This window comes from Ailuropoda melanoleuca, chromosome 7 (genome assembly GCF_002007445.2).
Source record: "Ailuropoda melanoleuca isolate Jingjing chromosome 7, ASM200744v2, whole genome shotgun sequence".
Lineage (NCBI taxonomy): Eukaryota > Metazoa > Chordata > Mammalia > Carnivora > Ursidae > Ailuropoda > Ailuropoda melanoleuca.
This window is the reverse complement of record NC_048224.1, coordinates 141,116,068-141,142,566: the sequence shown is the minus strand read 5'-3', so window position 1 is coordinate 141,142,566 and position 26,499 is coordinate 141,116,068. Positions and strand designations below refer to the sequence as shown.

The 26,499-nt window shown below is 59.2% G+C and overlaps 1 protein-coding gene across 1 annotated transcript in view; it reads left to right on the top strand.

Annotated features, from left to right (window-relative positions):
* Window positions 1–73: 73 nt before the first annotated feature.
* The window catches only part of GAS6 (growth arrest specific 6), a 35,534-nt gene continuing 9,108 nt past the window's right edge, over window positions 74–26,499 (top strand). The window contains exons 1-9 of the mRNA XM_002925960.4: window positions 74–273; window positions 11,008–11,032; window positions 12,473–12,535; window positions 19,300–19,422; window positions 20,104–20,226; window positions 23,336–23,458; window positions 24,395–24,516; window positions 24,940–25,058; window positions 25,406–25,595. Of these exons, the coding sequence (XP_002926006.1) occupies window positions 112–273; window positions 11,008–11,032; window positions 12,473–12,535; window positions 19,300–19,422; window positions 20,104–20,226; window positions 23,336–23,458; window positions 24,395–24,516; window positions 24,940–25,058; window positions 25,406–25,595 (1,050 nt within the window). The 5' untranslated portion in view covers window positions 74–111. The remainder of the gene's footprint in view (window positions 274–11,007; window positions 11,033–12,472; window positions 12,536–19,299; window positions 19,423–20,103; window positions 20,227–23,335; window positions 23,459–24,394; window positions 24,517–24,939; window positions 25,059–25,405; window positions 25,596–26,499) is intronic.

The following is a 26,499-nucleotide window of genomic DNA, read 5'->3' as shown; positions in this document are numbered from 1 at the left end:
CGGGCAGGCGGCTGGGAGGACGGAGCGTACGGGGCGGGGTTGACGGCGTGTCCCTGTTCCGTCCCCGCTCTCTCCCGGCGCCGTCCTCCCGCCCGCGTTCGGGCAGCCGTGATGCTGCGGGCGCGCGAGGCGGCGCAGTTCCTGCGGCCCCGGCAGCGACGCGCCTACCAGGTCTTCGAGGAGGCCAAGCAGGGCCACCTGGAGAGGGAGTGCATTGAGGAGCTGTGCAGCCAGGAGGAGGCCCGGGAGGTGTTCGAGAACGACCCCGAGACGGTGAGCGCGCGGGCGCCTTGGGATTCGGGGCTGTTTGGGACCGTGGTGCGGCGCGTTAAGGCCGCCAGGGTACCTGAGCGCTGTCCCCGCAGCGCTGCACTGGGAACACCCGATCCATGCGCATTGCTGGGGAGCCCGGGGTTGCCTCCCACGCAGACCTGCCGACTGCGCAGTGAGCCATTCATGCTGGGGGGACCGTGCTGCGGTCATGTCTCACACCCAGAATCCTTGAACACCATTCAGGAGTGATGGAAGCACAGGGTCATAGGGGACCCCCCAGCCCCACCCTCAAGCTTCCTCCACACCTTTTGAGCCCCATTCGTCCTGGTGACGCCAGGTGCCCCCACAGCTGTTAGCAGATGTGTAAGTGGGTCCTCTTGAGACCCTCAGTTATCTTCCCCCAGCAGGCCTCTGGAGGCAGCCACTTTATTTATTTAAAGATTTATTTATTTGAGAGAGAGAAAGAGAAAGAATCTCAAGCAGACTCCCAGCTGAGCCCTGAGCCCTTTGCGGGGCTGGATCTCAGGACCCTGAGATCTCCACTCTAAGGGAAACGAAGAGTCAGGTGCTCAAACAACTGCCCCACCCAGGCCCCTGAAGGCAGCCCTTTAAAGGAAATACAGAATATACAACACCCCTATGTTTTTAGGATGTGAAAGATATACAATGTTTAAAAACCCAAACAGCTTCTTACCCCTCCCCCCCATGGACTGGAAGTGAGATGTGGACCCCCCACAGCCCCTTGACCCTCCTCGAAGGGGGATGGAGTGTGTGCTTAGAAGAGGAACTGAGAGATGTGGAGTGTGGAATTGCTTGCCACAGCAGGTCCCAAAATACCACTACAGGAATAGGACCGGAGCGTATGTGGGGGGTGGGCAGGGGGGCTGGGGTCAGGGGCCCGGCCAGGGTGACCGCGTGTGGGGCCTTTCAGCAAGGTGCTCTTTGGAAGCAGCTGGTGATTCCAGGAGCCTGGCTGTGCTGGCTCAGGACACATTTCTATTAATAATGTCCTTGGGGAATGTGGGGCAGCGGGCAGCCAGCTGCAGGCAGCAGCCCATGTGCACTCAGCATCTGTGCAGGGGCCTGTCGTCCCGCAGGAGGGGACCCAGGGGACCCTGCTTTGGTATCTGTCCTGGGGCAAATGCCTTTGGAAAGTGGAGTGTGGAAATTGGATGGACTTTGTACCATGAGGTCAGGGTAATTTCACAGCTGTTTTTGGTTCTACCGGAATTTTTCTTTTAAAGAATTCTGGGATGAGATAAACCTTGCATGCAATAAACGGATGGCTCTGTGTGGCCCACATAGGCTTTTATTTTCACTTTTATTTCTCATCAGTGGGCATGACAACCCCTTTTCGGCCCTTTCTGAAGCAAGTTTTAAGAGGTTGGCCAGCCCCGAGCGGTTCTCCTTGGGCAGGTCATTGCCATGGGGCCCCTTCGGGAAGGTTGTTTTCCCCAGGGCCACTGCCCTCCGAGTTCCCAGCAGAACGGTTTCAGTGCTGCTGTAAGGAACAGGGTTACTGATCTTCTCTGGCCTGTTTTCCAGTTTCTTTAATGATGAATCCTGGTGGCCCAATGAGTCATTCACTGCAGAGGATTGCTGAGGGCCTAGCAGCAGGGCCGAGTGCCTGGCCACCAGGCAGCTGCGGGATGGTGTGATGGGGGCAGGCGCTCCCCCAACCCAGATCTGTACGGAGACCATGGGATAGGGCTCACAGGGGACAAGAGTTTGGGCCAACGAGGCTACCACCCACCCCTACCAGCCCCTGCCCAGCCAGGCACACTCGCCCAGGACGGCAAGGCCCTGACCTGGCTTTTCCTTGTTGGATGGACATACTGTGCATTAACCACAGTGTCCTTCTTCCCAGAGCTTTAATCCCCTCTCTGGTTTTAACGGCTTTTATGTTTTTATAACTTTATTTACAAATGTCTGCTACAAAGGCAAGAAAAGGAAAGCACGCTTATGATCCCGTGGTTTTAATGCAAACCAGTGCTCTCGGGCGAGTTCCTGCCCGGGACCTCGCGGCCACCCTTGCGTCCTCGGCCCGTCATCCCTACAGCCAGCCCAGGGCGGACCTGTCAACTTCTCTCCTAGCAAAGCCATCCATAACTTTCCAGGATTCTGTCCTCCTTACCAGCTCCTAGCTGCAGTAGTCCCTTCGTCTTCCCCTTTATTTACCAGTTTCCCAGGTTAGACCAGCTACTTTGGTGTCTTTCCTCAAGGTCAGTTGGGTTGCAGACCCTTCATTTCAACCTGTTCTTTAATAGACTGTAGTGAAGACCGTTTGCTCTGTTGTCTGGATTTGGCCCTTTGGCATGTGGAATGCTGGGAGAAGCCGGGCTAGGGATAGGGGTCACCCTCACCACCATGGGCGGGAGGGAGCTCTGGAAGCAGCCAGCTTGTCTCCAGTGCCCGGCTCAGTGGGAGCCACCCATGACCCCCAGCCATGGCTCTGGCTTTGGTGGAGTTTGTAACACCGCTCTTTCCTGCTGATTTCCTGCTGACGGTGAAGGCAGTGCTGCCCCCCTGGTCCATTCCCAGGGTTCTGGGGGCACACTGGTGAGTGAGCCCCAGGGAGGGAAAGGGGGGGAGCTGAGCCCTGCCCCCCAGGCTGGGCGGGCTTGAGCACCTGGAGCCAGCTCTGGGCTGCAAACGCATGTTCCAGGGTTCGGAGGCTTCTGCTAGAGCTCTGATTGCGTGCTGGGTGTTCCTGCCTGCTCTGGATTCTTCCAGACTAGGCTCCCCTCCTCTTTGGGAAGGGATGTGACCTTCACAGCAGGTAGCTTCTAGCACAATGGCTCCTTCCTGGTTCCAGGGTTATCACACACCTATGCTGGAAAGGAAGGGGACCTGGGGGGCCTTCCTGACTCCCAGGCATCCTGGCCACCCGCCCGCTTCCCTCCTGGGGGCAGATGCCCCGGGGGAGTGTCCCAGGCGCCTCATTGTTGCCACCACCAGCCCTCCTCTGCAGGGCTCCAGCGGAGTTAGTTTCCCTCCTTATCTGTTTCCTCTCACGCGGTTACTCTCCCTGCCTGGCATTTCCCTCTCGCTCGCTTGTCTGCGATCCGGCTTTCCACACGAGACCCCAGCTGTCCGTCCGGGCTTCTTCTAAGCTCACCGGAGGCTAGCCCAGTGGAGTCACCTTCTACTTAAAGCCTTTAAGGCAGGCGGGTTCCAGACACCGGATGCCATCGCCGTAATCAGGCTTTGCTTCCGGAAAGGGTTCTGGACAAAAGACTTAGCCAGCCCCGCCTGACCTGCCGCCCAGATGTGTTTCTCTACCTCACCGCGCCTGCATGTCTGGCCCTCGCAGCCAGCCGCGGCCTGCTGGTGCAAGAAAAACGCCAGGCCCTAGTTTGGACCCACCACCTCGTTCAACTGGAGCTACAGGCAGAAGGCCGGAGGCATATCTGGAGGGCCTCACAGCGCGGTGACCGCTGGCCTGTGCTTGAGCTCCCGCGAGTCCACCCCCCAGTCTCTCTCCATGTCTGTCTCTGTCTCTGTGGGGGGACCCGGTGGTGGTGGTGGAGGGCTTTAGGGGCGCAGCCAGCTTCAAAGTGCTGCAGCCCTGGCCTCCAAGGACACCTGTCTTCCTGAGACGCCACGTTCTTTAGGGACAGTTTGGGGACAGGCATCCCTATGGAGATGAAAGCCTGTCCCTCAAGTCGCCCCTTGCTGGGATGGCCTATGGCTGTGACCTCCAGGATAGCCTCTAGCTGCCCCCTTGCCCCCATGCCCCATCACTGCCTTGAGAGCAGCCCCCAGCGTGCACAGCCCCCCCCCACACTCTTCCCTATGCAACCTTGGGGGTGCCCTGCGCAGGCCCGGCCCCTCTCCTTCTTGGGCTTGAAGCCAGTCCCAGGGACTGGTTTTGCTTTTTCTGAGCTGGTTCCTGCTTCGCCCAGAAGCCGGTGGACAGGCTGGTGAGACAGGACTGGCACCCGCAGGCCTGCCGCCCCACTTTGTTGCCCCATACTCATTTGACTCCCAGGAGCCTGTAGGGACTTACTGGGGTCTCCAGCCCTAATAACAGACCAGGCCCTGTGGATGGCACGTCGTCCTTGCCAGTGGGCCCAACATCTGTGGAAAAGCAATTAAAGACATTTTTGGAAAACGCTGAACGTCTGCCTTTGTTATTTAGGAACAAAACAGCCTTTTAAGAATCCGGTGCTTATGGCTTGTTCCTTGAGATTCCAAGTAGCTGGGGCCAGGCCGTTGCAAACACTTCCCAGGCTGTCCCTCTGCTCCGGCACCGCCGGCAGGCCCCCTCGCTCTCCTCTTCCCTAAGGCCCGAAGTGGGGGCTGTTTCTGTGATGCAGCCTGTCGCCACCCAGGGGGTGGTGTCCGACTTCGGCAGCGCTTGGTGCCCCCGTGGTGCGCGTCCAGGAGCCCCGTGCAAACCCGGTTTTGACCCTGACGCGGTACAGTTCGTTGAAAGTGTTATAACTTTTAGAAGTGGAGGAATTCGGGAACCACGTCACAAATGACACAAATGACACCCGTTATCGTTCAGATGAGATAAGACCTGTGACTAGTATTTGTTTTCTCAGACTTTGTTTTTCAAACTTGAGAATTGTTTGTTCCTGGTGTTAGTGCCCTTGGTAATAACACACATTTTTCCCACATCTGTCCCCCAAACCTGCCATCTGACCTGGTTTGTGAGGGCCTGTTCTTGGAACGTTGGGCTCTGTGGAAATCAGACAGCTGGAATCTGCCAGGCCCTGGGGGCGGCGGGCGCCGACCACCGCTGCAGCCGCGCGCGTGCACACGGGGGCCGCTGAGGCTGGGCTGCAGGTGCGGCCCTGGGCGACCCGGAACCTGTTAGGACATTGCTGTTGGAGGATGTCGGGAGCCAGGGGTGTGAGTGTGTGCTTCCCCTGCCCCGTCGTGTAGCGGACCCGAGGTTCCAAGGCAGACCCGCCGTTTGTGACAGAAAGATCGCCTTGGTCTGCGCGGGGTGCATACGGCCGCTGCGTTCCTGCGATGCGTGATCGGGGCTGCTCCGCGTACAGGCCGTGCTTCTCCGGTGCCAGACGCACAGTGAAACGCCATGAGTTCGCGTGAATCCAGAGAGGCACCAAAACGCACTTAAACTCCCCTTTCCTAAGCCAGGAACAAACTGTAGTAGCGTCTGCCACAGAATCACAGGCCGTGGTGGTGGGCCCTCATCCCAGATGCTCCCGAAACGGAGGCCCCAGAATTTATGTGGGGACTTACCCAAGTTAGCTCTTCAGTGGGAGGACGCAGATGGAAACTCAGGCCCCTGGGCTCCAAGGTCAGCATGTCAGCACTGAACTGGCTGACCTTCAGAGGTGAGAAGTGTCTGCACGGCCTGCTACTCAGTGACTCCCACGTGGTTACATTTCATCCTAGAACTGGTTATGAAAAGGGCCCCCAAACCCCAGCTTTCCAGCAGGCTGTAGCCACTCCCGGGCCCTGCTGGCTCAGGCCCCGGTCCTTGTCGCACCAGTGTGTGTTGGGCACCAGGGGACGGTCCTGGGGGCTGTGGGGGCGTGTGCAGCTGCAGGCCTCAACTTTCAGCCCTGCAACTGGGTGGTAATGCCCAGGATTTTGTCCCCACAGGAATTCCCAACAACAAGCATGCACATTAGCATCTGAGGTGGGAGGAAGAACACCACGGCCTTGTGGAGTGTTTCCGGGGCCTGCCCCCCTTGCAGGGCTGGCCCAGAGGTGCTCTGGGCTCAACAGGGGCTGGGGAGCTGCCCAGCAAGGGCAGGGGTGCCGTGTTTCCTTCTGTCCTGTGGAATGCTTAAGCAGGCACCCGGTTTAGAGAATCTTAGGAGATGAATTTGGGAGGAAGAAAGGAAAGAAGGATTTTGTGTGAACCACGCTTAGAAAAACATGCACGGACTGAGAGGTTCTGGCCTAGGGGATTGAGAACCCTTTGGGGTCATGCAGGCTGAGGGCCTGAGCTCGCCCGCTGATAGCAGGGAATCCCTCTGAGAGCCATCGCAAAAACAGCGAGACCTCGGCTGCGAGTTCCTCCGGGAAGGGCAAAAGCCGGAAAGCAAAAGCCTCAGTAAGAGCAATTCAAGTTTTCGTGATTTTGACAAGTTCTTCCCTTAGAAGTCAAGTTTGCTAGCAGGACAACACTAAGGTCAAAGGATTAGTCAGTTTTTCTCCCCCTTTTTCATGGAAAACGCCTTATATTTGTATCATGTAAATAAGCAAAGTTAATGTGACACACAAGTTTCAGCCTGCTTTGTTAAGTAGTTTAAAGATTTTTGGAAGCAAAAGGCCGTTATTTATTAAAGGAAGTAATACATTCTTAATTTACTGAAAACGAGCGGCCGCTGTTATGCTGTAACGTGTAACTGCTGTTACATTGTGCAAATCCAGATATAAGTCCTAATAAGAGTCACGCTGAGCTGACGCAGGCACGTCTCAGCCGCGCTGTCCGCGAGCGGCCCCTAAGTCCCCGATGCGTCTCAGGGTGGGAATCTCGGGGAGCCGCGTGCAGGGTGCCCTGCAGCATCAGTGCTGGAAGCTGTCTCAGTTCCCCCGGTTCACCGCGTCCCTGCAAGGACCTCACTGGCCTCTGAGGAGCTCAAAGAGTTAAAGGAGATTTGGACATGAAGGTATTTACGAGCTGTCAGTTGCCAACTTCTAGAATCTTCCCAGCTGCACGCGGTCCTGTTCATAAGCTACATCAGGGAGACCGTGCTCAGTCCACGCTCTGAGCCCAGGTAATGTTTCTGTCTTGATAATGTACATTTTGACCGACTAGGCTTGTGTGGTTTTTGACCATTTTTGGAAGGCAGCTCTGCTCTCCGAGTGTGGGGTTGGGTAGAGAGACCAGCACGAACCCCGGCAGGCCTCAGAGAAGGCGCCGGGGAAGAAGTGCGCAGGATGGCCCTTGGAGGGGATTCCGGAGCTATGGGCTGGGCAGGTCATAGTGTTTGTGGAGCTGGAATTCCAGAAAGGACTGTCCTGAGGTAGGGAGGAGGTGGCAGGTCGACAGGTGACTGCCCCCCGGGGGAGGGTGGGCAGCTCCCTGCTGCGCTTGACTTTTGCCCCATGGGGGGCTCTGGGGGCGCAGACCCTGCCAGGCAGACTGGGGTCCCAGTGGTCATGCAGGGCAGAGGCTGATGGAAGGTTCTGTGCACAAATGGGAATTCTCAAGGATTTCACCAGCCACCTATCTGCTGTCCTTTCCTGCGGTCCCCTTCGTAGTGAATGGACGATCCAGGTGACAACATAATTAAGGAGCAGAGATGGGGGAGGTCCTCTCACGGAAACACTGTCCTATGGTTTCAGCTCACATTAGAGGGAAGTGGACAGAACGTGTCCTTGGGCACAGGTTCCCGTGTTTATAAACCCGCAGGGAACAGGAGCATGGGAGAACGGCGTCTGCCGGGAAGGCTGGGTTTGTCGGAGCGCTCAACTCTGTTTACACGGGGTTGAGCTCTAGCAGGTGGGCTCTCGGCCAGGACCAGCGTGCTGAACCTCCTGGAACCAGGCGCTCTCCCACAGATGGGGAGTGAGCTCCACACGGCTGCTTCACTCACGGGCCATCCTTGCCAGTGGTGGTGACAGCTCAGTTGTTGAGTCTCACATGCACCATGGCTCTTCGCCCTCTGGGAGCGTAGGGCCCTTGGGATGAATAGCAGAAGGAACCTAGGCAAATGGCAGTTAATCTAAGGATCTAAGTTTTTAAAAAATGGACTGGCAGTTTGGAAGCTTAAGGAACCATAATACCAATACTTCCCAGTTTTGAAAGAGACCAGCTAAGAGCATTGATTTACATTTTTCTCCCAATGTGCTTATCTGTTATAAATAAAATTAAGACTCTGGTGCCTTGTCCAAGTCAGTGAAAATTGTAGGACTCTGTTTTCCTATTCATTTATTCGTCCACCCATCCATCCACATAGTCTTCTATCCGCCCACCCACCCACCCACCCACCCAACCATCCATCNCTTCCATCCATCCACCCATCCATTCTTCCACTCATCCATCCATCCCTCCACCCACTCTTCTATCCACCCATCCAGCCACCCATACAGCCACCCATCCATCCATTCTTCCTTCCATCCATCCACTCTTCCATCTATCCACCCACCCATCCATCCATTCACCCATTCACTCATTCTTCCATTCAGTCAGCATTCATTCACCTGTTTGGCAATGGGTCCTGAGGGCCTTCAGGGCAACAGTCAACACCAGGCCAGTTACTGAGCAGACAGATGTTGTCCTTCCCCTCTGGGAGTTTCAGCTCATAGTTTAGTGGCCTGCAGTTTTACTCACTCCCTTCTATGTTTAACTGTTTAAGTAAAGCAGAAGTAAGACGCTGACGAAAATGATTGCCAGGTGACAAATGGCCGCATTTCCAACCCCAGTGGTCCTGGCTATTCCCTGCTCCTGACCCCACCCCAGCCCTCATGCAGCCCCATGCCAGGCCTCGCTCCTTATGTGGCCAAAAAGAAAGAGGATAAGTTTGTAGGTTACTGATCCCTGGTTTTGAATCTGGCTGTCTGAACTGTGGCCTGTGCTCTGTGGATCGCCGTGGGGTAATGCACGTGAGAGTCAGCCCCGCTCCTAACCTCAGGCCACAGTTCATGTGTGGCAAATTTGTGGTGCAGGTGGCGCCAGCTCTGCGTTCTGTGTTTGGGGCCCTTCGCTCATGGAGATTTCCATAGGTCCTCCTCTCTGGTCAGAACCTCGAAGGACAATTGGAAATGTGTCTTTCTCTCGGGAGAGCGTGTAGAGGTTTCAGGTGTATCTATCCCAGCTTTGGGTTATTCGGGGTTAACCAGCTCTGCCCTAGGTTAGCAGCCACATTAGCTCCTCCCCATCCCAGATAAGTCAAGTGCACAAACTAGGGTAAATTGTCACCAGGTTATGGCCCTGTGGTTTCAGAGCCCACATTCCCGTAGGTGGAGCTAACGGAAGGGACCCAGGTGCACGTGGTTTTTCTATCAGTGATGCTTTTCCACAACATTAGAACTCATTATTAAAACATATGACACATAACTAGTAATAGTCATGGTTTTGAAAAATATAATAGAGCTTTCTGGAAAGCTGTGATAATGCCACCATTTATGACAACTGGGTGCTCTGCTCACAGTTCCTCGTTTCCAGTCTGATTCTTGGTTTTCTGAGCAGACACATCACGCATCCATCCTAATCTTTCCTTCAGAACCAGAGCCGTTCCCTTTGTGACAAAGTCTGTGGCCTTTGTTGTCCCTCCAAACCCAGAATATGTCACTGCCTGCTTGCCCTCAGCTCCGGGGTCTTGGTCGGAGCACCCCTCCTCTCCTGCCTTTCCTGTCAGGGAGTTGCCAGTCCGTGACTGAAAGCAACCCAAAGAAGTGAGACCGGGCAGTCAGGGGTCTCCGACTGCTGGTGTGGAGGGTGCCCCCGCCCTGGCCAGACCTGGCCTCCGTCACATCTGCCTGAACGGCACCTTCACAACCTTCACACAAGCTGAAATAACAGACTTGGTCTGACTGTGACTTTTCTTTTAAAGGAGTTACGAGTCTTTTTAAACCACATTTTTACCAGAACGTTACTTTCTGAAACACATCGGAGGGCGTCTTAGCAAAGTGTCCCCGGCAGCACTGCCCAGGCTGTGGTGACCAGGGAGGGAAGGGGACACGTGGGGTTGTGCCAGACCAGCGCACGAGGCTGGCCAGCGTGCGGGCAGCCCTGGGATCCCCACTGCCTGTCACTGCGAATGCAACGCCAGCTCTTGTCGGTGTGGTTTTGGGTGACTGTGCGCCGTCCCGAGCTCGTTCTGGCTTCCTGACCTTGGTCACACGCCACAACATGTTGTGGACATCCGTCCCCTCATCTCTGATAACAGGGTTCACTTAACTGACCTTGCCGTGGGGACGCAGGTCGGCTGGAGCAACGTACGCTCGCAGCCTCGCACCCGTGTGCAGCTGACAGCCAACAGCTTGTGGGGTCCGCTCGTACGTCTCTCGGTTCCATCAGGTGCCTCTAGGGCCAAGCTGCTCCAGGATGGACCCTAAGTGGGAGACGACAGTGGACGAGTGGGGGCGGCTTCAACCAGCCCGTGGCCCGGCGTCTGAGGCTGGGGCCACGGACGCTGGCGACGGTCCCAGCTGCTCCCTGCTGCTGGCCGACACAGGGCAGGTGTTCCTAGTATTTGACACCAGCTTGTACAGTGCAGACCTCTAATTTGCATTCATGGACAGAGAGACCCCCGCTGACACCCGCCATACCTCACCCAGCACCGGTTTCTTTTACAAAATCCAGTAAATGCAAATCAGTGCCCGTGTGCTGATGGTCCCACCGATGTCTGCACAGCTCTGGGAGGAGCCTGGTGTCGGTGAGGCTCCAGACGACTGGACTCACGGCGCTCATCGTCCCCTGAGACCCTTCATGCGGCACCACCTAGGTCCCTTAAATGACGTCACTGTTGCTGCTTCCAGAAGGGCTGATCACATCTGCGGTTTGCAGACCCCATTCTGAAGAGGCCGCGTCAGCAGCCTGGGCTCTGCCCTCCCACTTCCTCTCCTCATGCCATGGTCTTCGTGGCAGAAAGTGGCTTTCTGGGTGGTTCTCTCCCGCTGTTACTGGGCCAGCTGTGGAGAATTCCCCGCCTTCCTCAGACACCTGCCTCCCGGGGCGTCTGTTTCCGCCCGCTGGGGAAGAAGGCGAGGTCCCGCTGCCCAGCTGGGCCGGGGGCTGTTTGGGGAGCCTCGTGCCCTGCCAGTAAACTGTTGCCCCTTTTTCTTCTTTTTCCACAGGACTATTTTTATCCAAGATACTTAGGTAAGTTTATATCCCTGCTTCTGTAGTTATCATAAAACACGGGGGGGGGGGGGGGGGGGGGGGGGTGTGGTGTGTCAGAGACAGCTGGGCTGGCTCATTACCGCTGCTCCTGGAGGGGAGGCTGTTTGATCACACAGTGAGTTTGGGACTGCCCGGGGCATGCTGGTCACAACACCTGTTTGTGTCTTTCACACCATAGGATCTCGATCCAGTGCCATTGTTTGCAAATGGCTTCTCTGCTCTGACTCCAGGCTTAATTTACTGTTGGGAATGTGATTGATTTAGTGGGTCTCAGACATTTTGGTCTCAGGGTCTCTGCACTTCCAAAACTGCTGAAGACCCCAAGGAAGTTTTGTTCACGTGAGCTACATATGTTGATATTTGCCATATTATTAATCAGAACTGAGAACAGTAAAAAATGTTTTTGTCTACTTTGAACAAGAGGAATGTATGAGCAGATACCCCTGGCCACCGAGCAGGGATGTCACCGTGCGGGTGGCCTCTGGACAGCTCCCCTGTGCACTTGGGAGAGAAAGTAAAAGCACAAATGATAGCCCAGTCTAACCTGGACCATCAGAAAGAGACCCTGATTTCCCTGAGAACTGCTCCTTTAATTAATACCATTTTAAGAAATTTTTGGATGCATATCACTTATAACAAGATAAATCTACTCCAGGGTCTTCATTTTTAATTTTGTAAAGTGCATTTTGGTAAATTTTCCGCTGGCTTTATATCCTCTTAGAGGTTCCTTTTCTGGGTCTATATCTGGCAACAAGCAAAGTGGACCATAATTGACCCTGAAAAGCCAGGAACCTGCCCGCGTCCAGGCTCCCTGTTGGCCTGCACAGGCCTGGCTCCTGGGTACTGGGGGTTTGCTTCCAGAGGCAAAGGGGACCCCTCCTGGTTGCCTGGCCCCTTCTCCTCCTGGGCACAATGTAGTACCAGGGACCCTACTGAAGGACGAGACGTGGCTCAACACTGTTGCGTGCAATTTCAAGTCTCCGGGCCCATCCCCCGCTCCCGTACACACACCTGCTCCTCGGATGGGGTGGGTGCGGAACGTCCCCAAAGCAGAATGACGTTCAGATTACGGGCAGTGCTTCCAAATGGGGGTCCACTTGAAGCTGAAGTTGAACTCTCTGATCTTGGTCAGGAAACTCCGAGTGTTATCAGCGAACCTTCGGTGGTGTAACGGAAGGGTCCACTGGAGAGGCTGCCGACAGACCTTTGGGCAGAGTTCTGCCTTTCCGGTGAAGGCATTTTCTTGCTCGCCAGTGTTAAGATGGTGTAATAACTACAGCTGAACCGCGGTCCTGCTTCAGCGCCCAGTAAACGTGAATAATCTCCTTTTTCAGACGTGTCTCAGAGACGAGTTCTAGCTCTAGGTTCTGCCCTGTCTCCTGTGACAAGAAGGACGTGCTTTCTGTCTCTCTCTTGCAGACTGCATTAATAAATATGGATCTCCCTACACGAAGAGCCCAGATTTTGTTTCATGCGTTCAAAGTAAGTTTGTCTCCTTCCTGTTTTCCTCAAAGTCCTGTGGGTTTGGCTAACTTCAGGCTTTGCTGTGGTTTTCAGGGGTCTTGAATACTTCCATCATCCCAAGGAGTTGTAGCACCGGCCTGAGCTCTGCTCCTTTTCCACTGAACTTTCTTAAGCAAGTGAGGTTTGGTTTTTTAAACAGGCAAGAAGCACGTGCAGTATGACATCTAACCCTTTCACAGGTGTGAAGACCGAGCACGTCTCTGGCTGTGCCTCCTAGACAACCGGTTAGGCTCCCGGAATGTCCTTAGACCTGTCGGCTCACACGCACAATCTCTTGGTTTTGCACAAACACTAGCTTATGATAGCTGGGCTCCCCGCTCACTCTGCCGCGTGCAGGGTGTCTGCCAGCTCAGTGCCTAGAGTGCGCACGTCCGCGGTGCTCTGCCCTGGGTAACCAAGGTGCACTGGGGGACTTCCAGGCTACTTCCAGTTTTTTATTATTGCAAACCGATCTCACACACGTCCAAGTGTGTCTGCGGGCGGGTTCCCAGCGGTGGGACTGCGGCCCCCAGCCTGCCGGCAGCATTCACTTCGGTGCGGATCCAGCGGGATGATTAGCCCTGTCCCTGGGTCTTTGCCAGGCTGCCGTGTGTTTTTGCTTTTTGGTCTCTTTCAATATCAACAGTGAAGGGTGACGGCTGCTCTTTCTGTTTGTGTTTTTCTCACTAGTGAGTGAAGCTGAGCTTTACGTGGTTCAGAGGACCTTATGTTCTTTTCCCGCAAGTGATTTCTTCATATTCTCTGCCTGTTTTTCTCAGTTTGTAGGAGCTCTTGATTTGCCATTTGTCCTAAACGTAGCACAATTTTCCTCAGCTCATCTTGCATCTTTTTTATCAGTAGTAATGTTATTTTAAACGATCATACAGTAAAACGGACTTTTTGCCTGTTGTCCTGTCGCATTTAAGCCACAGTGGAACGCCGTAGCCACTGAGCTGGACAGACTCTGGGCCTGGCTCGGGTCTGAGCGCCTCGCAGGGCGAGCTGCCGGGTGGGCCCCGAGCCCAGGGTCAGTATGTTCGCCGCGTGGGTGGGGCGGCCGGGCTCTGAGCGCACAGCCCCTGCTGCAGAAGCAGGGCTCTTCTGGGTTCCACGTGGGGCCTGCCCCCTCCGGGGTAGCCCAGAAGGCAGGGGAGGACCCAGAGCTGCTCACAGGGCCTGGCTGGCCTGGCTGGGTGATGCTGCTGTGTCTGGACACCACCCGTCCGGTGCTGGCCACAGGCTGCGTCTGACTCGTCTCAGTCACAGGCCCAAGCCCCGGCCCAGATGAGCAGAGGAGATGATTGATTTACCTCAGGAAGGGGAGGGGAAGGTGGCGCTGCCGTGCGGCCCCCTGCTCCCCTCTGACCCCAGGGCAGCCTCACATAGCAGGTGTAGAGCAGACTGGCCTCTGTGATTTTGGGTAGCAGTGCCCGTTAACTCAGGGTGGCCAGAACCCATGCCCATGCATCATGGGCAGCCTGGAGTAAGCCCCCTCCCTCAGCCTCCCTGTGGGGTCAACCTGTGACCTCAGCCTCCCTGGGGCCATGACCTCAGTCTCGGTGGGGTCAACCTGTGATCTCAACCTCTGTGGGGTCAACTTGTGACCTGGGCCTCCGTGGGGTCAACCCGTGACCTCGGCCTCCCTGGGGTCAACCTGTGACCTGGACCTCCCTGGGGTCAACCTGTGACCTGGGCCTCCATGGGGTCAACCCGTGACCTGGGCCTCCCTGGGGTCAACCCGTGACCTCAGCCTCCCTGGGGTCAACCCGTGACCTCGGCCTCCCTGGGGTCAACCCGTGACCTCGGCCTCCCTGGGGTCAACCCGTGACCTGGGCCTCCATGGGGTCAACCCGTGACCTGGGCCTCCCTGGGGTCAACCCGTGACCTCGGCCTCCCTGGGGTCAACCCGTGACCTCGGCCTCCCTGGGGTCAACCCGTGACCTCGGCCTCCCTGGGGTCAACCCGTGACCTCGGCCTCCCTGGGGTCAACCCGTGACCTCGGCCTCCCTGGGGTCAACCCGTGACCTCGGCCTCCCTGGGGTCAACCCGTGACCTCGGCCTCCCTGGGGTCAACCCGTAACCTCAGCCTCCCCGGGGTCAACCCGTGACCTGGGCCTCCCCGGGGTCAACCCGTGACCTCGGCCTCCCCGGGGTCAACCTGTGACCTGCGCCTCCCCGGGGTCAACCCGTGACCTCGGCCTCCCCGGGGTCAACCCGTGACCTGGGCCTCCCCGGGGTCAACCCGTGACCTCGGCCTCCCCGGGGTCAACCTGTGACCTGCGCCTCCCCGGGGTCAACCCGTGACCTCGGCCTCCCTGGGGTCAACCTGTGACCTCAGCCTCTCCAAGGGCTGAAGAGACCTCACTGGGGACTTGGGCAGACATTAGGGAGTGGGGTCATAACAGTTTTAGCTTTGTGTCATTTCGGGTTTGTTTTTAGAAATTTTTTTATTGTTGTCAATTTGCTAAACCAATTTTTTCCTTTAAATTATGTATCCAAGTTGATTAGATTGTGTTAGTTCCTGGGTTTTAGACTGTGCTTTTCCAGAGATTATAAAGTTACCTAGTGCTTCACGCCTCCTNCGGAGTCAACCCGTAACCTCGGCCTCCCCGGGGTCAACCCGTGACCTGGGCCTCCCCGGGGTCAACCCGTGACCTCGGCCTCCCCGGGGTCAACCTGTGACCTGCGCCTCCCCGGGGTCAACCCGTGACCTCGGCCCCCCTGGGGTCAACCTGTGACCTCAGCCTCTCCAAGGGCTGAAGAGACCTCACTGGGGACTTGGGCAGACATTAGGGAGTGGGGTCATAACAGTTTTAGCTTTGTGTCATTTCGGGTTTGTTTTTAGAAATTTTTTTATTGTTGTCAATTTGCTAAACCAATTTTTTCCTTTAAATTATGTATCCAAGTTGATTAGATTGTGTTAGTTCCTGGGTTTTAGACTGTGCTTTTCCAGAGATTATAAAGTTACCTAGTGCTTCACGCCTCCTGACAGCATGAGGACCGTTGTCTTCCAGACAGCAGCTCCTTGTTCCATCAGCACTTACGTAAAATCATCGAGGTCTTGCCCAAAGGGAGGCTGCAACAATCCTGGGCCATGTCATGCCCACGTGAGACATCTCGTGGCATTAGAGGGACTCGAAGTTGAACAGCAAAGATCGGCTCTGAATGGGCTTGAGCTCTCTGCTCCGGTGGCGGGCGGCCAGGGGTGCGGAAGGGGAGTTCCTGAGCTGGCGTTAGAGGACAGATCTCGTGCCATCACCACGCTGCATGAGTTCCCGGCTGATTGGGATGCTGTCTCCCATGCTCGGCCTCTCCATCCTGCCCCCTGGGTCGGGCGCATCGTCCTCCACGGGTGTGTGACCACGTGCTGTCTGTGCCTGTCAATTCTCCAAAGCCTGAGGCACCTCACAAATACAGCGCCATCCTTACTGGGGACAAGCCCCGAGGCCTGCTGCTCAGGAAGGACTCAGACTGCCCTTCCCCCCCGGCCCCAGAGCCCGGCCCCAGAGCCCGACCCCCAGGCCTCGGGACAGTGCTGGCAACTTCACGCTGTTTTCATCGGTTCCCTCCTGAAAACCGTCCAGTTCGGTGGCCATGAGGCAGCACGGCGTCGCTGAGGCCCGACTGTCCGATATAGTTAAAGTGAACACGACAGCCTCGAAGAGCCCACCTCTCAGTGCTCAGCCCGATGGGCTCCAGGCCTGGGGCTTCCTTCCTGCTGCCGTCCCCACCTTCTGCTGGTAAACCTCATGGCGCCGGCCCCTTCCCTTTGGTGCCACCGGCCCTGTACCGGAGCCTGTTGTCCAGGTTAGAACCGGCTGTTACCCTTGAACTTCGAGGGTGGGGAGCAGCAGCAGCTGAGAGCGGCGTCCTGTCGGGGGCAGTGCGTGTGCCCGCTCTGAGCAGCATAGCCGCCTCAGGCCGAGATGAACCCTGTGTCCGGAGGCCCGGCCAGGCGGGGAAGCGCGCGGTTTGTCCTCACCTGCGCCTCCCCAGTGTGTCGACTCAGGCTGCAGGAGTGTGCTGGGCACTGCCGAGTGTCGGACACTCGGATGCGGCCCTTCCTCCCTCCTTCGGTCCTGGAGGGAAACACCCCACAGGCAGCAAGGACGCGCCCCAGTGCAGTTCTTCTAGGGGTGGGTGTCGCGTGGGAACCTCACAGCAGTGCTGCCCCTGAGTGCGGGGACCCCGAGGTTTTATTAAAGGAAGGTAGGCATTCTAGGCAAATTCCAAAGTTAACCAGCCCTCACGGCAAATGCACAGTTACGGACTTCTGAAATAACTCTTTAGCCAAATATGTCAAGTGAAGACACACACCATCCCCTGCCCTCCCCCCTCGGGGGCCCCTCTAGGCTGATGCTGTGAGCAAGCTGGCCAGGCCCCGGCACACGACCCCTCCTGCCCCGACAGTCCTTCATCTCTGGTGCCGGTGCTGGGCTTGACCTCACCCTCCCCGGCCCTTCCGCGCTCCAGAGCGTCACCCGCGGTGCAGCCAGTCGGCGGCCTGGGGACCGCAGTGCTGACCTGCCGGCTTCCGGCAGCTGTGGGACGCTCTGTTCCCAGACCCCGTTTCCTCATTCCTGCACCCAATTCCTACCTGCTGACGGGTAGAAGGCATTTCCCTCGCTCTGCCAAAAACAACTGTGCAAGTATCACAAAGCCCTCGGAGACACTGTTTGGTCAGCACTTGCCACAGAAGGAGCCCGTTGACAGACACGGTCCCAGTTGTTTGGACGCACACCATTGCACAGAGTCCCCGAGACGTGGGGCCCTCATGACAGGGCCGCAGACCTGCGTGGGACGAGGGGACACAGCACGGCGGAGCGTTGGGTCACGCCGACAAAGGCAGACAGGAGACTCGGCAGGGCTGGGATTGCAGGGTCGGTGAGGCCAGGACATGGCTCTGCTGGGAACTGGCTGCCGCGGACTGGGAGGGAGGGAGCCCTGCGGCAGAAATGCGGAGCTGTCAGTCATTTTAAAAAAGAAGAGATAAATCAGAGGAGTGCCCACCTAGCCAGCCCCCCAGCAGGACAGACACAGGCCCGAACTCGGCTCTCGGTGGCCCTGTTGGTTCAGGCAGAGAGAAAAGCTGGAGCACCGTCCCATCCCAGTCACCTGGGAGCCCACCCACCACACAGTTTGCCATGGGCCAGTCACTCCGTAAATATAACGGAAGTGATTGTACCCGACGAGGGTTCTGTAGGACTTGCGGCCCTGGAGAGGGGGACACGAGGTGAGAATGTCCTGCAGCTGGTCTGAGCCAGTCCACTTGGTGCACAGGGCGTCACCTGCCCTCCACGGCCTGGCCAGCCCCCATCCATGCCTGGGGATGTGTGTCAGCCAGTTGGCCTGGGAGGCCACAGTCCACAGGGCTGCTGGGGAAGTGACCTCGTTGCCCTGCTCTGACAACGACCCGGAGTAGCCGCATTTGCCACGATTGTCCCTGCAACTGAAGAGTGCCTGCCTCAGGATTGCAGTGGCCGAGGGCACTCGGGGTGTCGCCTTCCCCTTTGTGCTGGCCCTCGGTTTGGACCTCAGCCACGGGCCCTGTGCCGTCCAGGGGCTGGACGAGGCACGTGTCCACGCTGAAGGACAGGACAGAAACGGGAACCCGCAGAGCTGCTGGGAGCTGTTTACTGTCCACACGGGCGTGACAGGAAGGCCGGGCACGGCTTGTCAAGCAACGAAGGCGCGAGCAGACCCGCACAAGGGCTGGGAGGGACAAGGAGCGGGCGGATCTGGAGCCGGAAATCTCGTGGGCCTGCCGTGTGAACCGTGCGGTGGGCGTGGTAGAGGCCGGTCTGTGCCCAGGGGCATCAGCTTCCTTGTTGAGGTTCCCTGGAGACCTGGGGTTGGGCGGGGGGTGAGCTGCGGAGACTCAGGGCTGGTCCTCTCCCTGCGACCTGTCGCTCCTCCGCCTGTCCGGCCAGCCTGGGGTTCTCTGCCCCCGCGGCTTCCGGCTGAGCGGCCCCGGGACAGAGGCGTCCCTCCCTGCCAGGCCCACCGGGCGCGGCCCTAGCCCAGCAGAGGATTCTCGGAGCTCTGCTGTCCACCGCCAGCACCCTGGAGTGTGCCGCTGCCCGTGGGTGGGGCTCGGCCTCAGCCTCTGCGGTCAGTGATGGTCCCTGGGAGCTGGAGCCTCGGCGGCCCGTGAGAAGCTCTTCACACACCGAGCCCCCGGCAGGCGCTCCACGTGACGGTCTCAACCGTAGTCCCTGAAGCAGGAGGAAGTTGTTTGGTGATTGACCCTCTGGACCGGGTACACCGACCCCGAGCAAGGGGGTCAGAGCAAGCCAGCTGGCGCCCCTCTCTGAAAGGGCCAGGGCAGCCCCCCATCCAGTGACAGGGGTGGGGGTTCTCCTGCAGCGGCCAAGCCCTGGCCGGGGGTGTTGGCGGAGGTCGATGGTAGGGTTTGAGCGGACAGGGTGCCTGGCCTGGGAAGGTGGGGGTGTGTTCCTCATGCGACCCCTCGGCTTAGCAGGGGGTCTGTGGGTCTGCTCCCTGGGAGGTCAGAGCGTGTGGGGCCTGGCCAGGCCCAGTCCTCTCCTCTGCTGCCCCTGGCCCGATGGGCAGGTGGCCACTCCCTCCGAGCTGACCTGGATTTCCTGGAACTGGACGACGGTCTGGCCAGCCTGTTCCACGACGGCCCTCCTGCCCGCAGGAAGCAGCCTGGGCCCGCCTCACCGTGCTCGCCCCTGAGCTGCTCCCTCCCAGCCGACTGTTGCTCCCTTCTTTTGATGCAGACCTGCCTGACCAGTGTTCCCCGAACCCCTGCGACAAGGTGGGGACCCACGTCTGCCAGGATCTCATGGGCAACTTCTACTGCCAGTGCAGGGCCGGCTGGGGCGGGCGGCTCTGTGACAGAGGTGAGGGGGCCCTGCAGCTGTGGGAGCAGGAGGGGGGGCTCCTGGGGGAGTGGCTGTGGCCCATCCCTCTGTTTCCAGCCGTCCCCACCCCCAGGGACACAGGGGGCCTGTTCCAGCTGAGGCAGGAACCCCAGGCTGTCCAGGTTGGTGGCTCAGAGGCAGAGGGACAGGAGGGGGAGGCACACACCCAGCCCCTCCAGTCCCCCGAGAGCGGGAGTACTTAGTGTGGGAAGGCCCTGCTTCCGCCTGCAAGCACTGGGTGCTGTCCAGCTGGAGACGTGTCGGGTGCTGGAGGCGGCCTGGCTCAGACGGGACTGGAACGTAGGAGCCGCCATAGGGCCCCCCTGGGGGCTCAGCCTGTGGGGATGAGAGTTTCACAGCCAGCCTCCCTGTCTGCAGTGGCGGGGGGGGGGTGGGATCAGGAAAAATGCCCCAGGACCTGGTTCACTGCGGTGCCGGCCGCCTCGGGGCAGGGGGGCCGCGTGTGTGGGGCTTGGCCAAGCCGAGTCCAGCCAGATCCATCGTCTATCAGCCCTCGCTCTCCTCCCATGTGTGCTGGCGGCCACAGAGTGGGCACCGTGGACCGTCACCACCCACAGTGCAGCGGGGTCTCCCTCTGCCCTTGGGCCCACGGTGTGCGCCCTGTGGGCACTCCCCAGTCTCTCCGTGTCCTGTGCCCAGATGTCAACGAGTGTGGACAGCAGAACGGGGGCTGCAACCACATATGCTCCAACAAGCCGGGCAGCTTTCACTGCGCCTGCTACAGCGGCTACGTGCTCTCCCCTGACGGCAGGACCTGCCAAGGTAACGCCCGGCCGCGAGCCTCTCCCTTGCCTCCCTGCCCCCCCCCCCCCCCCCTCCCCCGCTCTGCCCCCGTTTTGTTTGTGCAGTTGCCAAATTGCCAGAGTCAGCCCGATGGCCAGATTGCTGAAGTTGGCAGTCACATCCATGCCTCTGCGAGAGGCCGCGGGCGCTGGAGGGGTGGGAAGAGGGTGGAGGGGCGCCCTGCAGAGCACATGTCCGGGCATGTCAGCGGCCCCAGGAGCTGCCCCAGCGCCCAACACAGGATGATTCACTGGGATCTGTGGACCGGCCAGCCCAGCTGACGAGACCTCCCCCGCCCCCCAGGAAGGGGAGGCCGCTGCACGCGTCTGTGTGACCCGCGCCCAGGACAGAGCCTCGCACGGAGCCCCACGCCGTGGGGCTGGAGCAGCAGTGCAGGGGCTTCCTCTGACCCAGCGGTGGCTGCCGGTGCCCCTGTCCACGCCCACCCAGCTTGCTTCCCCAGGGCCCTGTCGCCCGCTTCCCTCTGGCAGATGGCCACTGAGCTAAGCAGAAGGCCCCACACCCCTCCTTCAGTCTGGGGGCCCCCGAGGCCCCGCGCCCTGACCACCCCAGAACGTCTGCAAGCTATGGCCGGCCGGGCTGCAAAAGAGGGGCAGCCCATTTTACCGGGGGCTCTCTGCCTCCCTCCCTGCCCTCCGACACAGGCCTGCTGACACGCACCACTGGTGTGTCCCTGAGAATCTGGGACCTTTCTTCAGGGCTACCCGCTACGTGGGGGTAGGACAGAGGTGCTGAGGGAGCAAGGGTGGCGCAGTGGCCGGGACCACGGGTCAAGCTTTGAGTCGGACAGGACGAGGGGCCCCTTTCCCAGAGCTGCCGGCCATCACCGAGGCCAGACCCTGTGTGGCCATGGCCGGAGGAAGGGGCGTATTTGAGAGCCGCCGAGGGCACCCCATGTTGGGTGCATGTACAGAACACCGCGCCCAGAGGCATCGGATCCCCTCCCTGTTCTCTGCAGCCCACGGTTTGCATGTGGGGCGCCTGTGGCTGCCGGCAGAGTTCTCGGGGCCACCAGCCGGTGGTGCCGAGTGCCCACGGGAAGTCCTGCTCTAGCCTCCTCGGAAGCCCGAGTGACCGCAGTCTACTTCCCACCTGCTCACCGAGTCTGTGATGTGTGAGACAGCCTGAGGGGTCCCCTGCATCTCGGTGCCCTTCCCCCCAGCACCACGTGCAGGACAATGGGGCGGGGTTCTGCACCTGCCGGTTCCGCAGGCCGAGAGGTGCTCTCCACAGCGTGATTGATTCACGAGCATGATGGCAGGTGCCCCACCTCCGCTGCCGGGTTTCAGGGTTTGCCTGCTGATACCTGCTCACACACACCCTTTCTCTTGACCATCACCTATTTCTTTGGGGACCTTTGGACCCCAGACCCAGCCAAGGGAGGCTGTGGGGCATGAGGACCTTGTCACTGTGGTACAGAAGAGCCTGGACTTTCCACTTCGTCCTCCTCGATCAGACCCTGAGATGCTGGGAAGGAGGGAGTGGGGTCGCTGCACCCCATGTCTACAGCCCCCCCAGCATCCTGAGACTAGGGGCTCGGGCCTCTCCATCATCTCTCCTTGGCTACGAGGAGGGATTTCCATGCACGTGGCAGGCAGGTGGGCCGGCTGGGGCCCTCTTCTTGGAGGAGAGCAGATGAGGGCCCGGGGTTGGGGGGGAGACAGGGAGCAGAGCCTGTTTGGGGGCCAAGGGCCTCCTGGCCGCAGTGCACACAGTAGGATTGGGTCCAGGCTCTCTGTGCCCCGTGCCCGGTGCCCTGTCTGCTGCATCGGCTCTCCCGGTCACCATGCTCTGTGACGAACGTTCAGACAGCAGCATCTTCAGTGGGCGACATGCTAGCAGGATGCAGGGTGGAGGGGCAAAGAGGCTGGGTCACGGAGGCCCTCGGATTGTTGCTCCGCGGCCGCGGCTGATGGCCGATGTGGGAGACAGGGTGGCATGGGGCCACGTGGGCAGGGGGGGTCCAGAGCTTTGTGTGCTGTTTCCTGTGGGGAGGGGGCGGCCTGGGCACACTGATGTGCTGGAACAAGGCAAGGACGGGAGGCCTCCCTGGTGCTGACGCGGGCCCTCCCGCCACCGCCCCTCCACCATCACAAGCATCCTTTGTGCAGGGCGGCCCACGTCCTGCAGCCCAAGTGTGAGCGCGGTGCCTGTCCCCCCTGGTGTGGCCAGTGCCAGTGTGGACCCCGCGCCCCACCTGTTGACGGGAGCGAGGTTTCTGAGCTCCTGGACACGGGGCTGGCTCAGCCTCGCTCTGGGGCTGAGATGCAGGGTCAGCGGTGTTCACACGGGGCAGACGGATAAGTGAACCCAGTGGCGTTGCACGCTGCCTCTGGGGGGACACGGGTTGTTGCCCTGGCTTTTTCCTACGGCCGGGCAGTGACATTTTTTGGTTCTCACGTTTGAAAGTCCGTGTGTGGTGGTAGGCTGCCCTTGTAACGAGTTAGGGATAGTTGTGAGGCTCCGTGAGCAGGTGTTAAGTAGCCATCTGAGGAATCCGTGTTTTTTTGAGGTGATTATTGCACTTTATAAATACTCCAGTCCCTGGAGGAAATGGGTCTTTAACTGCAGAGGTTTTGGGCTTGTTGTTTGCCAAAGTGGCGGAATGGTTGGAGCCTCAGAAGAGCCTCGATAATTGACCATTACTGTGGTGCTTGATCTCCATCGAAGAGACCAGGTGTGGGAGTGGAGTGGAGGTGGAGCCCAGGGAGCGATCGCATGGGGCTCCAGGGACACAGGGGGCACCTCCATTTGGAAGGCCCCCGGGGGTTCCTCCTTCACCTTCCTGTGCTCCAGTGCTCAGCCCTGGACAAGCACGGCCCTGTCCAGTAGTCCGAGATCAACCTTGTCACCTGGGACCCTGGTCAGAAATGCCCCTCACGCCCCCCAAGCCTGAGCCTGGGGCTGCAGAGTCCAGCGGACGGAAGGAGTGGAGGAGGACCTAGTCAGCCCAGGAGCTGCGCTAAGCGCAGCCCAAGTCAGGGGCTCACGCGGCAGCACCTCTGTGACCGTGGCGACCGGCGACTGGAGAGACAGCCCTGGTCAAGGGCTCTGCTTTCTCTTGCAGATGTGGACGAGTGTGCAAATGGAGGTGCCTGCGGAGAGGCACGCTGCAGGAACCTGCCAGGCTCCTATTCCTGCCTCTGTGACGAGGGTTATGCGTTCAGCAACCAGGAGAAGACCTGCCAAGGTACCCCTGCACTGCTGCCCACGGGCACCGGCACGCGCATGCACACCATATGCCACACTCACACCAGTGGACACGCATGTGCTCGTGTACGCATCCATGCGCACACAGCAATGCTCATGTCACACACGTGGATAACAGACATGTGCACACCTGTGAACATGTGTGCTCGTGTGCACGTCCATTTACACGCGCCACATGTACATCTCACACGTGGGTAACAAATGCATGCACGTGCACACACCTGTGAACACATACAAGCTCACGGACGTGCATGTGCACACCCATGCATGTGCACACGCATCACCCATGTGTGCATCCCGTACACACATGCATCCCCAGGTGCCTCTTCATGCGATGAGGCACCTTCTCCAAACTGCTGCGGACACAGTAAAGATTTGAAGAGAAGGGGCCCCTGTGCCGCTGTGGCAGATGGACCTCCCGCCAACCCTCAGGTCAACCTGCTGTGTTTGGAGACAGCTGATGAGCGCCCCTGTGCCCGGGGGGGCACCAAGAGGGCATGTTTTCTTACCAGTCTTCCTGCCCTTCCCTTCCAAGAGGGAGGTGGGGTGGCCACAGCCTCCACACCCTCCTCCATCTCCCCTGCAGGGTGTCCCTTGGGCCCCTGAAGCAGCCCCAGGGATACCTGCCAACCGCACTAGACCCTTCAGACCCTCAAGGCAAGCACTGCGTAGACGTGGTTTGTGCACTGACATGGTAGCTTGTTGCTTCAACCCAAGCAGCAGCAGAGGAAGAGACCACTGAGCAGCCCTGCACGTGGCCGCGGAGCTGGGGGAGCGCAGGGTGGGCCCTGGGGGTGGGTGCCTCCTGTGTCACATGCTTTGGAGCTCAGTTTCACGGCGAGCTCGCCACGGGCGTGATCGGAGAGATGGTGTGGGCGCTGCACATGGTGAAGTCTGCCCGTCTCCCTTGTGGCAGACGTGGACGAGTGTGTGGAGGGGCGCTGTGAGCAGGCTTGCGTCAACTCCCCGGGGGGCTACACTTGCCACTGTGACGGACGTGGAGGCCTCAAGCTTTCCCCGGACATGAACACCTGCGAGGTAATGTCCTCAGGGCAGCCGCCCTGTCAGGAAGACGGTGCCGCGAGAAGGCGTGGTGTCCATGGGGCCGGTGATGGTACGGGACGGGAGGTGTGCCTGTCCCGTGCATGAAATCTTGAGGGCGGCTCCCTACCCACAACCGACCAGGTGGCCTGAGCCCAGAGCCCACGCTGCCCTCCCCGTCCACGTGACCAGGCTCCGGGGCACGTGCACAGTCAGAGCCTCCTGACTCCGGCCGGCCGACTAGCGCTCGGCTCGCACCTGCGGGTCTCTGGGCTGTAACAGACTCTCTGGGTTGTGGTCAGAGCCTGGCCGGCACAGCGGCGGAGGGAGGGCTCAACTGCGTCCACGTAGACCCTGTGGGACTAGGAGGGGCTGAGCCCGGGTACGCCCCACCCGACACCCCTCACTCCCGTTCGACAGGATATCCTGCCCTGCGTGCCTTTCAACGTGGCCAAAAGCATGAAGTCCTTGTACCTGGGCCGCATGTTCAGCGGGACACCCGTGATCAGACTACGCTTCAAGAGGCTGCAGCCCACCAGGTGAGAGGCGGCTCGCGCAGGGCGGACGGGAGCCGGACGGACAGACGGATGCTCCCTGGGACTGCAGACCCCCGGGCCGTGCCCCAGGGAGCGCCCCAGCGGTCCTGGCGGTCGGCCCAGTCCCTGCCCAGCAACGGCAGCACAGCTCCAGCTCTGACCTCCGGGTCAGCATGGGTGCCCGCGTGGGGTGCCCGCCACTGCGGGGCGCTGCTTCTGGCTTCCAGGAAAGAGTCCCGGGCTTCCCACGTACCTGTTGCTCTGCCACTGCTGGTCTGGGTCTCCTGGGGCAGGAGTCCGCGAGCTGCCAGCCAGTGTCTTACCTGTTTGTTTCTCGTGTTGGCACTCAGGCTGGTCGCCGAATTCGACTTCAGGACCTTTGACCCCGAAGGTGTCCTCTTCTTTGCCGGAGGCCATCAAGACAGCGCCTGGATCGTGCTGGGCCTGCGGGCTGGCCGGCTGGAACTGCAGCTCCGTTACCTTGGCGTCGGCCGCGTCACCAGCAGTGGGCCCGTCATCAACCACGGCATGTGGCAGACGGTGAGTGTGGCCACCACTGCCCCCCAGGTGGACCGGTGTCGGGGGCCCCTGGAGAAGGGCCCGGCATTTGCTTGTGCGTTTGCACACAGTTAGTGGACACCGCTCAGGCCCCTGCTCCTGGGAACTTCATAGCTAATGGGGCAAGAGCTGCAGTCTCAGCAGGGCCATTCCCCCGGCGACACGGGGCTGTGTCCCGAAACATTTCTGTTGGTCACAGCTGCCAAGAGCTGTGGGGGCTGCTGGTCACCCTGGAGCACACAGGATGCCCCACCGCAGAAAACCGTCCAGTTCAGAATGTCCGTGGCGCTGAGGCTGGGTCCCCTGGGCTGAGGTCTGGGCATAGCTCCTGTCTCCATGCGTCCGCACCATCCCGGGACCCGGCTCCTGGGGCCTCTGCCCTTCCTGTAGAAACCCAGGCATGCTCACATGCAGGCACCTCCTTCTGGAGAACGCCCTGCCCACCCAGAGCCTGACCTGTCGGTCTTGCTGAGACCCCCGCCCTGCCCTGCACCCCAATGCCCAGAACACAGCAGCTTGTGACACACAGGAGCCTTCCAGAAGTTCAGAGGCCCCTGGTTGGAAGTGGGATTTTAGAAGTAAGCACTTGAGAGAGAAGAGCATTCTTTTTCTCTTTGGAAGTTCAGATAAAATGGGAAATTCTGAATAATGTGGACGTTTGCTAATTTCCCTCCTGTGAGTCAGGCCTGCTGCCTTCTTTCCTGGGCTCCTGAAACACAAGTATTTCCAGACCAGCGGGAGGCACACCAGCAGCAAAGCTCAGATAACACAGTAGAGCCGGAGGGACGCGGCCTCCCTCGGGGGCAGGGGGCAGGTGCTTTGCACGGGCAGCAGGAGGGGCCCCGGGTGGTCCTGGAGGCAGTGCCCAGGTGCGAAAGCCGGGGAC